Genomic DNA, 14,205 nt, shown 5'->3' on the forward strand with positions numbered 1-14,205 from the left:
CTAAGATCATTCGAGACTTAAGCCTATATCTTACTGATGTTTTCCAGTCTCAATTTGTAGTCCCATTATATACTGGCATTACAAAGTTGAGCCCCAAAACCATCCTGTAGTAATTACATATACGTACTTCCTCAGTTTGAAATTGCTTTAGACTTTAACCATAAAAAATAAACAGGAATACACGTATACAACTTCGCACGAACATACGCGGGAAAATTACATTCAACTCACTTGAACACTGTGAAAGTGATAAAAGAAGGGCATGAACAGGGACGTACGCAGAGAGTAGGTCCTGAGGGTCCGGGATTCCGAAATCGTAACTATTTTGTAAATTTAGTCTAATTTTAGGAGTGATTTTTCAAATTTTAATATAATTTGTCTCATATTGAATTTGCCCCCCTCCCCACAGAAATAAATTCCTTCGTAGACGTCTAGATATGTGAGTATTGAAATGGGAGGTGGAGTAGATTGAATGCATTATTTATACATCGTTCATTCTTAGTCTAAGTACCTACTGGTGTATAAATCAGGGCTACTAGGACTCGTAACCTGACAATTTACATTAATCTCTAAGCTTCGTTTTATTAAGGCAAAGTTAGAATCATCATTATATGATTGTTTGCTGGGAAGGATATACGGGAAAATGGTCTTGAGAAATTATTTTGGACTCAAAAAAAGAAAAGAAAAAAGAAACAAAGAAAAAGAAAAAGAAAAAAGACAAAGCAAATGTGGAATTATACATTATTTTATCCTGCTTTGATAGTATCAAAATATAGAAAGTTGATAGAATCGATTTCTAAGTGTTATTAATTCCCTCTTTCAACCAGAGATGCATTTGAAGAGTGAAGAGAGGGGATAATGTATCTTGAATTTGAGAAGTCCATACGCTTTTATTGGTTTGTATGTTAATATAGTAATAAAAACGTGAAATTGTTACATCGATGGACCATTTTGATCCCCACAATTCCTAGCCACATCTGAAAAGACGCTACTGGTTTCAACGCTCTTCCAAAGTTTCCGAAATACTAGTTTTTGCGGTACGGGGCGCTTTCTGACGTTTTCGTAGACTTTCAGTTAATGAATTGTATACCAAAGACTATTTACTCGATTATTATAGTTAAGAGAAGAATGAGGCAATTTTATGACATAAGTTTGATTGTAGTGTTACTAAAGGGAGGGAAATTATGTAGGGAAATGTAGAAGTAAAATTTTTTAAAAATCCATAAGAGAAATTCAAAATTTTTTGGAACTGGAACCACTGTTGCCACATAGTTCCAAATCACTTTAAAACATTTTGTGGTATATTAAAAAGGCACAGTTAAAGCTTGAAGTTGTTGTATGCCATACAGAGATTGAAAGAAAAAATGCTCTCACACACACGAAATCTTTAGTTTTTTCGCCTCAGAAGCAAAAGCCAAAAGTTATGCAGGTGTTGCAGCTTTCCTAATTCTTCTATTGAAACATTCTATAGTCCGTTATGTTGGTCAAAGACGAAGCTTTCAGATGCTGGCATGTTTGTTCCAATCTAGTTAATAAGAGGAAATTATAGAGGGACAGGAATTAAAATTTTTCATGGTTGGAAACATTGCCATAAAATAGATGCAAACTATCTTTAAAAAACGTTGGTACACTACCAACATATTATAGAAGTATCCTGTCGATATCTAACAAGCTGACCATGAAATTAAAAATCTCATTGTACCTAAAAAAACATCCCAACTATCACAAGTAAAGAAAAGCAAGGGTTAGAACCGAAATTCGAATGTTTTGAGAGCTCCCCCTAACTACCCAATTGCAACAATTTGTACTTGGTTTTGTCCAGTAAGGACTAACGTTCATCTGGCGTAAGTTGACTTGCGTTATTACTTATAGTTACGGATTTATAAACATAAATTTCGAAAATTTTAAATTTTTTAAAGCCAAAAATAGACATTTTACCTAGTTGCCAAACTCTAGGAAGGGTTTTATTAATATATAAAAAATAAGAAAGTTTCCTCTTCCGGGGAGGGGGACGATTGCCCGAATCACCCCCTCTGAGTCTGCCACTGCTATCATTTTTATCTTTAAATAAGAAATTAAACGAAAAGAAATACAAAAAATTCATACGCTATCGGGTTATTTCCTCAAGTGCGTTTTCCTCAAGTCCAGAAAATGTGGGACATTTCCTCAAGTGCCTTATCTTGATATTGATCATGAACTAGAAATCCAAGACAGAGATACAAATCTTGGCCAACAACCAGAATGGGGGGATATGATTTCTATGCGTGATAAAATAAATACAATATTGCCACTGGTTGGTTAGATAAAATTTTACTATTAAATTTTAAGAATGAAGGTCTTTTATATCAAAGGACATCTGAATATTCCTAAACTATATAGACTACACAAGCTTTCAATTTAGAATTCAATCATAGCAGTTTTCACGTTTTCAGTATCCCATTTGAATTACGAAGGCAAAACCCTGCATCTGAACCATTCAAAACAAAAGGTTTCTTTAAATACTCAATAAATAATTACAGGCGATATTGTTTAAAATAAACTGTCCTATACGCACGATTGCCTAAGTAAGTCATACTAGTTTCTTGGATTGTGTATAATATAATTCGAATAAGCTGATTGAAGAAAACTATAGTAAATTCTCCAGTATTGAAAACAAAACAATATGGTAACACACAGTGGTCGAGGTGAGACGATATACGGTGGTATGCCATACCGCCTCTGATTTTTCAGTAATGAGGACATACCGTCTCTGGTTTTTTAGTGATCAAGACAATATTTAAATGACCAGATAGGCTCTCTGATTTGGCACTCAATAGGTATGCTGAGTCAAAATCATAATAAAACATACCGCCTCTTTCTTTTTTTTTTTTTTCACTTAGAACACTGGTAATACAGATCTCGATAAAACTGAGTCACGCTATTATTTTTAAAAACATTTATCATTGTTTTGACCAAATAATGTACATGCATCACAAGATCTTTTGGTCTAGTTGACAGAACGAGATACAGGATAGATTTCCTGTAAATAAAACCCTAGGATTGCTACCCATAAATTATTTATTATTATATGTTTAATAATAATGTTATGACCTCATAAATCTATCGTGTTATGCTTAGCACCTAAATATACCATATCAAAATTCTTACTATTCTATTTCTTAGTGCTTTCCATGTTCTAGATTAGTGCTATTTAACCGGGGGTACGCAAAGATGTTTCTGGGGCAATGACGACGCCAGAGGGAGGGAAAGGGGGCGAGCGCCCCCCTGGTGGCTACTCCTGCCCCCCTGACTGCCATCCAGACTGCCCCCCCCCCCAGACTCCTACAATCATAAAACATTCTACATATAGTATTTTATATCAGTATCATAACCAATCTCATTGTCAAATTGTAGTCTACTTTCCATGCATTTACTATGTGGCAGATTAGTCCTCAAGCTTTCTTCTTTGAGCGTCTGGGTATGCACGCATATTTCTGTTTTCTAATTTAGCGCCTTTTCCGGTAAATTTTAGTTACAGTTCTTTCTTATCAATTTTAATTACTGTGCCTAGCGAACAATAGTAGATTTGGTCGACTTGTTTTCTTCTCATTGGATCAACTTCGATTAGAAACAAAAGAAAGGTAAAACCAATTGTATAACTTGTATGTATTTATCCAGTTTTGAAGTTTTCGGTTTCATATTTTGTTTTATTTAAAGGTTTTATACTTCTATTTCCTGAAACATTATTCTCGGCGTTCAATATTCAGAGGATGGGCTTATAACAGCTTAATTTGCGACTACCAGGGCTTAATTTTTTGAAGGAAAAAAAGTTGTGTTTTCCCTTCCTGCAAATGATAATAATAATAAATGTATGGAATTAAATCGATTATTTATTTAGCTCCCAATAAAACGTATTGTCAGAGTGTTGATCTTTAGTTAGTAATTGGTATGCACTAGTGCTCCCTTACTTATTTTGTTTCAAAGTACTGACATGATGTCTACCATATTGACTAGAAATGTACGTGGAGCTGCTGAAAAATTCGTAGCCCAACCCAGGAGTGCGCGTGGAATTGTGAAGTTTTACTTCTTTTACACTTCCCCGAGAGTCAATATACTACCTTGTACAGTGCTCCAGTTTTGCAGAAGTTAAAAAAATCTGGAGACTTCCTCGCACCACTGTTCGTAACACTACCCTTATCAGATCTAAAGTTCAATCAGATCTAAGTTTGGGAAATAAATACAGGCAATAGTTAGACGGAGCTAAATCTGGGGAATAAGGATGATGTTCTAGACATTGAAATCCTAGATTATGCAATGCTAATTGTGTTCGCAGGGGTTCGATGGACAGGTGTAGACCCTATTCTCTTAAAGGAACACAATTTCTTTCTTTTCATTTTCCGCGGTGTTGAACTTTGAATTTTTCTTTCAGTTTTGTGAGTAATGTAGAGATTCTGAATTAAATATCTGACCGTTGCGGAGGTAGTCTATGAGTACGACTAGAGGTGCGCACGAGACGAGTCGAGACAGGATTTTCCTGATAAAATTCGAGTCGAGACATGGCTCTTCCAATAGAGAAATATACATTTTTGAGTCGAGACATCACTTTTACAGCACATTTTCGAGACGAGACAGCCATAAATCTTGTCTCGTGTGCATCCCTAAGTACGACTCCATACTTATCCCAGAAGAATGTTGCAAACAGTTTTTCAAACTACTTCTGTGTCTTGAACTTCTTGGGGCGAGGGAGAAATGAGTGCTACTACTCCATTGACTGTTGTTTCTTTTCAGGATCATAGTGGTACAACCATATTTCGTTCATGGTTACTATTCGTGAGCGAAATGATCAGCATTACATTCAAATTGGAAGAAGACTTCTCTTAATGCCGTCACTTTTTTATTCTCCTGACAGATTTTTTGGGAACCCATTGTGTTAAGAACTTGCGCATACCCAAGCCATTCTGAATTATACTACCGACGCGTTCCAAAGAATGCCCACAATCTCTGACACAAGTTTTACTGAGACGGTAAAAACTGGGGAAGGTGGTTGCAGCCAAACCTCAGACTATAATAAGTATATCGTGAGTTTACTATACACTTTAAAAAGTGTATAAATAATAGCTTAAATTCTTTTTGACAGTCAAAAACTGGGGTGGCGTAGGAACCCCAGCCCCAGGTTATATCTACCACTGGCTGAAATGCTGCAATTTTCAAGAATAATGTCACAAATTGCATCCATGATTTCGGGAACAGTCAGTGGATGTAAAGTAATCCTGGATGTAAAGCATAATTTGTTGAGAAACCGCCACGTTTGAACTAAGCCATCACTTCTTCACCACTGTATATAATGGAGGAGAGTCCCGTAGTGTTTCACTGATTTTCTCATTAATTTACTTTGGTGACTATCCTTGGTGGAACAAAAATGTTATAATAGTTGTGATCTGGATGTTCGTGAAATTCGCTGTTTGGGCACACATAATCACTTCAGAGGCCTGAGAAAGCAATAAAAATTTCATTATTAATATGAAAATTTGTTGAAAACATGTTTTTCAAAACCACAGTTTCATCTTTCTACCTAGTACCTACACCTCTTCTGGGTTGGAGATTTTCAGCAGCCTCTCGTAAATTTATATGTAGCATATAGTACTAGACGAATTTGTTACTTGTAGCAAACGCGAAAGTAATTCAATTTAGGTTTCAAAAGTTGCATTGAAAAATATTTCATGTGCAGACGTTACTTATTTGTTAGTTACAAATTTTACTTGAAATAAGTTTATCATATAGGCGTAATATAAAAACAACAACGAAATACACAATCTAAAGTAAGTCAAACATAATAAATGTCATTTTTGGTGTGGAAAATAGCCGCCCCCCGAAAATGTATCTGCCCCTCCTTTGCCCCCTAGGAACTTACAACTGGCGTCGTCACTATTCTGGGGGTACGTAATGCTGCCTCTGGGGGTCTGCTGGAAATGTCCGTTGACAGTTCACTGCAAATGAAATTGGATAACTTGTCAATTTGTGACTTTTGTATTTATGCTCGAAAAGAGTAAAATGAAATTAGTGACAGTGCTATTTGGCAATTTCTTCCATTCCATCAACATGTGAGAGCTCCTCCGTGGCTAAGCGGTTAGCGTACGCGCCTTTGGCGTGGGAGACCCGGGTTCGGTTCCCGGCGGGAGCTCATGTGGTTCGGATTCCACGTTAATCAGTAGGTTCACGTCTCATATAGCCTCGCTGCTGAAAAGGGACGTTAAACTCAAAATCAACTCAACTCCATAAACATGTGTGTGTGAACAGTGTTTCTCTGCATTAACATCAATAAAAACGAAACAGAAATTGCTTGAATCCAGAATCCGCTCTGATTCTCGCACTCTCGAAGATTCGACAAAGAATAGAGTAGTTGGCGTTCCGGAAACAAGCTCAGTTATCTCATTAACAGGTTAGGTCTAAAGTTACTTTTAGTTTTTGAATTTTTAACATTGTCTTTAGTGTACGAATTATCAGGGAGGATGAGGCGAAAATCCTCTTCAGTAGAACTGAATGTCCCCCATATATTTTTAAATTGCTCATGTTAATTTTTTCGGATGTGCACTTATCCCCCTATAAATAGTGTTTTGATTGGCCCACAGATTGTCATTTTGTTGGGTCTCTATTTGTCCCCCTTTTTAATCAACAAAACGTGTATTAAGTTTAATAAGTTCATTTCGATTTAATTTCTCTTAAACAGCTTCAGGAGTACACAATTGAATGGCGAATTGTGTCTAGGGGTAACCGAGAAAAAAGGTTGAATAGCACTGTTTTGGATCACTATGTTCTATACAGCATAATAATGCCTTATTTTAGATTTATTTAAAAATGTAGAATATCATCAATTCCACGTCGAATGGCTTTTAAAAGAAAACTGTTAATCTCACTAGAATTTGTAATGTTTTCAAATGATGAAAATAAATTTAAAATAAATAGGTATTAAATAGATAAGTAAATAGGTATTATGGAACTTTTGGGTACTACACGACTTAAGTTCCCGACAGTTACAGCTTCAAATCACTGAAGACATAAGCAATTTTAATAATAAAAATAATGTTTCTTGTAAGTGCAAGGTTTTAAGCGCTCAAGGAAACTTTGATTCTGCCTTGAGATTTGTTTCTAAAGAACAGTTCAATGAATTCATACGTTCATTTTCAGTTGCATTAATATTATAAAACAAGTAACATTATATGCAATTTTGTTCGACAAAGTATGATTTTATTTGACACCCTGCAACCCTAGTTATCAGCAACAGCTCAAATAGCCAGCAACGAAGTACCACCCCTCTTCTTTCTTGTATTAGTTAAGAATTTCAGAAGTTGTTCTCCTTCTTTTGGTTAATGATCGTCAGATTAAGAAGAAAGATAAGCACTTGAGGAAATGACACCTTTCTGGAAAGTTGGGGAAATAGACAGTTGAGGAAATAACCCTATTTCAATTCATACATAGTGGATGAAATGGAGTAGCTTACCTGTGCTTACCTGTCTACTTCTTTTCCTTAATTTGGTAGTCTGGTCTTTTGTTTTAATTTTACAAAACAGCATGTGTGGAAAGAAGAATGTGTATTATCTTAAGAAAAGACAAAAAAGAATAAGTACAATCTGTTACTTATTGCTGGTAACAGACGAGATATTTTTTGGCGTCACAAAAGTTCGTAATAAGAATTATGCCTAAATGTTTCAATTTCGTTCGGTAGATGTAAACCATTGGAGAATGTTTGCCGCCATCTAACGTCAAAGCCTCTAACTTCTGCTACTTTTGTTTCAATAGTAGAAAATGGAATGTGAATAGCGAGAGATAAAGCCATTGTTACCCGTAATGATGGAAGCGGATTGGAACCAAGGCCGCCAATCTAGGGGGGCCGAGGGGGCCCGCCCCCCAAAGCTCATGTGGGCCCATGTATTTTTATAAATATATATTTTTATATGTATTTTTTATTGTTACATGTATGGTTGTTGTTACGATGCACCCCCCCAAAGTTACAGAGAAATCGGCGTCCTTGATTGGAACCATTAACGAATTCGACTCGTTCAAGATTTTTTGTGCGGAGTAACGGACAAACGGATGTACTAACTAGAGTGGTCCTAATAATGGAAACTGGTACAAGTCATTTTGTTAATGTCAGTTATATGCACTGGGGGATCCACGGCGCTCCTAAAATGTCACTTTTTCTTTAAGTCTATACACAATATATTGTACTGCTTTATTCAAATTTCGATGTAAAACTCTTTATTTCAAGCGAGCTCCCTCGTGGCCAAGCGGTTAGCGTACGCGTCTTTGGTGTGGGAGATCCGTGCTCGATTTTCGGCGAGAGCTCATGTGGTTCCGATCCCACATTAAACTGTAGTTCCACGTCTCATATAGCCTCGCTGCTAAACGGGACGCTAAACTCAAAATAAATAAAAATCAAAAATCTTTATTTCAAGCTTACGATAATCATCTAGAAGGTGATTTGCCTCTTCCAAACAACTCTTCTGGCTCCGCTACTGATTATATGCAACAGAAGATTTCAAATGTAGGAGGTAAAGATGATGTCGAAAATTAATTGCAAGAATGCTCATAACAATTTAACCAAACTTGGCTAAGAAAAAAAGCCTATCGGAAACAAAATACTTGAAACAGCTTGAAATGTAAAATTTCTTCCAGTAACTTATATCTGATAAATAAATACCGTATGTTAATGCAAATATTTGTAGGTTACTTCGAAAAATCTTATAACAGAATGCGTACGGAAACAAGAGTTTTAGAATACATTTAAAAATCATGGTAGCTTTTATCTTCAGAACAAAGAAAACAAAATATATTTTAAAAAAAGAAAGAAAAAGCATACTTACGTGAGCAGTATCGAGGTTCATCCGACTTGTCTCCACAATCGTCCTCGCCATCGCAAAATCGGTCTAACGCGACGCACTGTCCCGTATCGCAGAAAAACTCCGAAACACGACAACTAGGAGGCGATGTCTCGGTAACATCTTCTCCGCAGGTCACGTGGAGCAGAAGGAGCCCCAGCAGACCAAGCTGTAGACCTCCCATCCTGCGTCAAGCTGAAAGTTAAAAGAAAACAATAAAGTTAAAGTGATTTGTTAAACAAATTCAGTTAGGGTTAATGACGTAGTAATAATAAAATATTACAAATTTTAGGAAGAAATTGTGTTATGAAGAATGTGACAGTAAAGTATAAGGGAAGAAAAGATGTAACGAAAGTACAGACGAGAAATTTCTCTTATCATTACGAAAATGAGACGAGAAGCAGCTTGCAAACCATACGATAATTTATCGTGGCATACGATAATTTTAAGTCTTAATGGCACATACAATAATAGGTGAGTATACGATAATTTTAGAACGCACACTTGTTTGCAGTTTTTGATTGTGCAAATAAATTGTAGATGTTCATTAAATAATTATAAAGTACACAATTACACCGAATTTTTAAACAGTCATTCCCGCTAAAATAAATCAATAACAATTCGAGAATTGGCAAATAGCAACGCTGCGTTCATTCTTTAAATTCAATTACGTTTACGAGGGGGTAGAAATGTGGTTGTTCAGAGAAGAGATTAGGATTTAAGAGTTAGATTTCTAGGCTCTCGGCATCTATGGTCATGTTAGCCCGTCACGCGTGAGGTATGACATCCCCGCCCCTCGGCGAGCACACTATCCGGGGAAAGGAAAGGAACAAAAGGATTGGAGAAGAGGAAAGCGGCCTGGGACCTATATGTTAGGTACCACACTGACATTTGCTTGGTATGAATGAGGATCACCCCGAAAAACCTCAGTCAGGATCATTGGCCTTAAAAAGCTTTTCGCACTTTTTAAACCGAGTGTTTCCACCAGGAATCGAACCTGGAATCGCAGCGTAGTCTTAATAAGGATTTTATATATAGAGGTGAGGAGAGTGAAGAAGATTTTGAGTTCGAAACTGAAGATAATTTTATTACATATATTATTGCAATTATTATTAGTAGTATTATAATACCTGTTTCTACAATTATCACGCGCATATCGAATATACTATGATTATTTGTAACATACGATAATTTTAAAGGTGAAAATTGATAATTTTCTCCTCTGTGGTTGGCAACTCTGACAAGAAGTCTCTTTTTAGATTCGAGACGAGACGAGAAATTTTACGGGGTCTCGTGAACAGTAATAGTTCATCCAAGTATTACGGGACGAACGCTGGTTTAGTGTAATAGGATTCATAGTACGAAACCTTAAGAGTCTTCATCCCGGCGAAATTAAAATACCGCTAATTTTACATTAATTATGTGATATCTTCAAATAGATAAAAGATAATCGAAATGTGGAACAAGAGCGCCCTAGACAATATCATTTTACATGAGAAACCGTTATCACGACTCACTTATCTGCTTTCGATTTCGAGCCATTTTGAAAATCGGCATTTATTTTCGCGTTTCTAAACAGCTGAAAACATAAAGCCACTAGGAGACTTGTGATAACGGTACCTCACGCAAAATAATATTGTCTAGGGAGCTCTTGTTCCATATTTCAATTATCTTTTATCTATTTGAAGATATCACATAATTACTGTAAAATTAGCGGTATTTTAATTTCGCCGGGATGAAGACTCGTAATTGGTAAAGTGTTTGTACGAAGACATAAAAAAAAGAAAGAAAAACATTTGTCAACGATTACAAATATGCAAGTCATTGCAGTCGTAGACCTCTTGTGACGCAGGATGATACTGATAAATTACAGGTATAAATTATGAAATTAGAAAAAAAAATCAAAGCATAAATTGTGTAAGTAAATGTATAAAACGAGACGAAACGAGAAAAGTTTTTTTTTAATCAAGACAACGCGATAAAGGATTTTTGGAGAATCGAAACGAAATAAAACGTGTATAAAACTCACGAGACGAGACAAGCAAACCTTACTTCTTGTTTCACCTCGTCTCGTGGACAAAAGTAAACAAAAGAAAGTTAAGCTAAATCGATATAATTGACAGGAAACATTTTCTCCGATCACTAAATCAAATTAGTGGGCTATTGCACTGCATTAACATTTTAAGTTATGTTGTGCCCAGTGGTGTATCTAGGATTTTGTTTTGGGGGGGCTATGGACAACACGTGAATAAGTACTTTTTTTTTTTTGGATGAAGACAAATTTTAATGAAGTTGTGCATATAATAAATTTATTTCGGGGAGCTTAAGCCCGATAGCCACCCCTAAATACGCCACTGGTTGTGCCCATTAAATACATAGATTTTCCTTGTTTAATTTCAATAAATTATAAATGTTTTTGATCGTGCTCAACAGGTGGATGTTTTCTATGCTTGTAAGAATATACATGAGGAGCGTTTTTTTCTTTTCTTTTCTTTTCTTTTCTTTCTTTCTTTTTTTCTTTTTTGGCAAGGAAGTTTTTTCTCTATTGTAAACTTAGTATCTAGAAGATTGGTAGATATAATTGGAATGAACTTGGAGTTCACTGTGCAGACACAATCGTGAATTAATAGACTTGCCACCATTGATTTTAATGATGAGATTTTGTAGTTCTGTGGTAATGATTTTTCGAGTTTCATAAGACAAAAAAATTTAACTAACTAACTAACTAACTCTATGGCCTATGGAACCCGGAGGTTCAATGCCGCGTTCACAAAAGTTCTCCACTGACTTCTATCCTTAGCTAACTGCATCCAGTTTCTACTTTATATTCCAATCTCTGCGAGATCGATCTTAATATTGTCCTCCCATCTGCGCCTAGATCTTCCTAATGGGCGTTTTCCGATTGGCCTTCTAGTCAAGACTTTGAAAGCGTTTCTACTTTCTTCCATTCTAGCTACATGACCTGTCCACCTAAGCCTCCTGGACTTGACGACCCTAACAATGTTGGGTAAACTGTATAAGTTATGTAGTTCCTCGTTATGAAATTTCCGCCATTCCCCATTCCCGTTCCTCCTTGGTCCGAATATTCGTAAGACAAAAAAAAAAAAAAAAAAAAAATAAATAAAAAATAAAAAATAAAAATAAAAATAAAAAAATAGTTTTATTAATTTTGTAATTAGTTTCTTTTTCAAAAGACGTATATCAATGCAAATAATGGCTCTTTATGCTTATATTCACTCTTTAAAAAAAATCGGGTGAAGGAACCTAGACATTTCAATTCACATTTGAAACCCAACAACAATCACGTGAGTGGAGATATTCCTCTTCGCCCAGGCGGTAAAAATTCAAACAAACATAATCTGCAGTAAAGTTATGCCAACTGTGTTTTGGGATAGAGAAGAGATATTGTTGATCGACCTTACAGCTTGTTGTCCTAGAAGCCGTAATGTCGATTACAGCACACTGAAGAAAACTCATATAGGGATTCAGAATCGGAGAAGAAGAATGTTGAACAAGGGTATAAACATTCCCCATCACAACGCTTGCCCACACATCGTCAGGAAAAGCACCACTCTCTTGCCACAGTTAAGATGAGACATCATCACCTACCACCCTATAGCCCGGAAAAATGAAAGTAAATGGAATAATTCAGTTTAACATCTCACGAGTGTACCGTTTAGAGTAAGGTAGACGGGTGATTATGGCAAGTGGATGATGATGGAAGAATTGGCGGAATGAGAAAGTTGGAGGAAACGGGATTATCCCGAGAAAGTTCACGGACATGATGTTGTCCACCACAAACACTTGGCCGGGGATCGAACCAGAGACCCCCCCACACAAGAAATAAGCACTTTACCACTAAGCCACCTTGTCTCCTATAGTCCGGACTTGGCATCTAGTGACTGCCACTTGTTTCCTAAGTTGAAAGAACATTTAGCCAGCAGAAGTGACGACAAACTGAAAGATAAGGTTCAACGCTTCCTCAAACACATGCCAGCAAGTTGGTATAACATGGGCACACCAAAACTGCAAGAGCGCTTACGAAACGCATCGACCGAAATGGAAATTATGCAGAATAATAGATCAATGTACAAGCTTTAAAAAAAATACAACCAGTTTATTAAAATTAAACTTTTCTTTTTATTTCTAAAAAAAAAAAAGTTTTGGAAGTACCGTCTGATATGTCTAACTCGTCTGCATTGTTACGAAGACTTTTGCAGGAGTGTTTCTGATGAGTCATCTGAACATGATGTTTATTGGTACCCTTCGGACTTATTTTGCAATGTTGTGTCACCAGAACAAACTTTGACAAACTGATGCCGAATAGTACAATCATTCGTCATTCCTAGTAAAACTTTTCTGTTTTCTTCTTTTCATCAGATATCTCTGCTGATTGTCCCAGTTTGAGTTCACTTGCAACTGTGTTTTCCATAGTGGTCTTTAATACTACCCTATTCAACACCGCACTGACTCCTGACTGTCTGGGTACCCCCATCTGGTTTCTGGATGTGTATAAACTTTGACGTTAAGTTCATTACTGTGTTGTGTTACTGAGTTACTCCACTAGATATCAAAGCGATCATTTCATTCACATCAACTTAATATGTATTTTAAATCTAACCCTAGTAGCAAAGATATCTTGCAAATTGCTTGCTCTAAGCTTGAATTGCAAGTCTGCCAAGCTTGCATCCAGCTTGATTGGGAAACGTGCAAGCATGCCGCAAGCTGGATTCCAGTAACGAAGTTACATGGTGGCAACCTTGTATTCAGTGTTCCATTCAAGAATGACGCAAATGTTTTACAAGTCAAGTCAATAGCCAATGAACGGCCAGTGATGTTATGACGCTCTGCGAAGGTTCTAAAGCATCGTTTGCAAGTACAACAAAAGACAGATTGTATGAAAGCATGTGCAAGCGTAGAAAGCCAAAAGCCAACCACGCGCCAACTGGCCGAAAGCTTTCTTGCTACTAGGGAAATTAAATTAAGATAATAATACTCCCAAAAAAAAAGAGTATTTACTGTTTCTTCAAACATTATTTTGTTTTACGTTTTCGTGCTCTGCGTCCTCATGGGGCGCAAATCTTATGAAGGACATATAACACAATGAACGTGGGATCCAATCACGACAGGGACTTAAATCTAGAGTAACTGGCAAGTGTGCAGACCATCATACAAGATAAATGCTGACATTATAGGTCGTTCGTCATCATACTCTTTCTCCTCCAGGAAACGCGGCGGCTTCGGTTATATAATAAAAAAAATGGAATGAAATAGTTCAGTTTAATGTCGTACGACTAAGTCCTTTAGGTTAAGGGGAACGGATACTTAAGACAAGCTAATGATGAAGGAA

At 36.5% G+C, this 14,205-nt stretch overlaps 1 protein-coding gene across 1 annotated transcript in view; it reads right to left on the reverse strand.

Moving 5' to 3' along the window:
* LOC145680630 (uncharacterized) overlaps positions 1-9,046 on the reverse strand; it is a 188,977-nt gene extending 179,931 nt beyond the window's left edge. Inside the window, exon 1 of the mRNA XM_081751320.1 lies at positions 8,841-9,046. Coding sequence (XP_081607446.1) covers positions 8,841-9,039 — 199 coding nt within the window. The 5' untranslated portion in view covers positions 9,040-9,046. The remainder of the gene's footprint in view (positions 1-8,840) is intronic.
* Between the last annotated feature and the right edge of the window lie 5,159 nt (positions 9,047-14,205).

Source organism: Thermobia domestica, chromosome 3 (assembly GCF_964235325.1).
Source record: "Thermobia domestica chromosome 3, izTheDome1.hap1.1, whole genome shotgun sequence".
NCBI lineage: Eukaryota > Metazoa > Arthropoda > Insecta > Zygentoma > Lepismatidae > Thermobia > Thermobia domestica.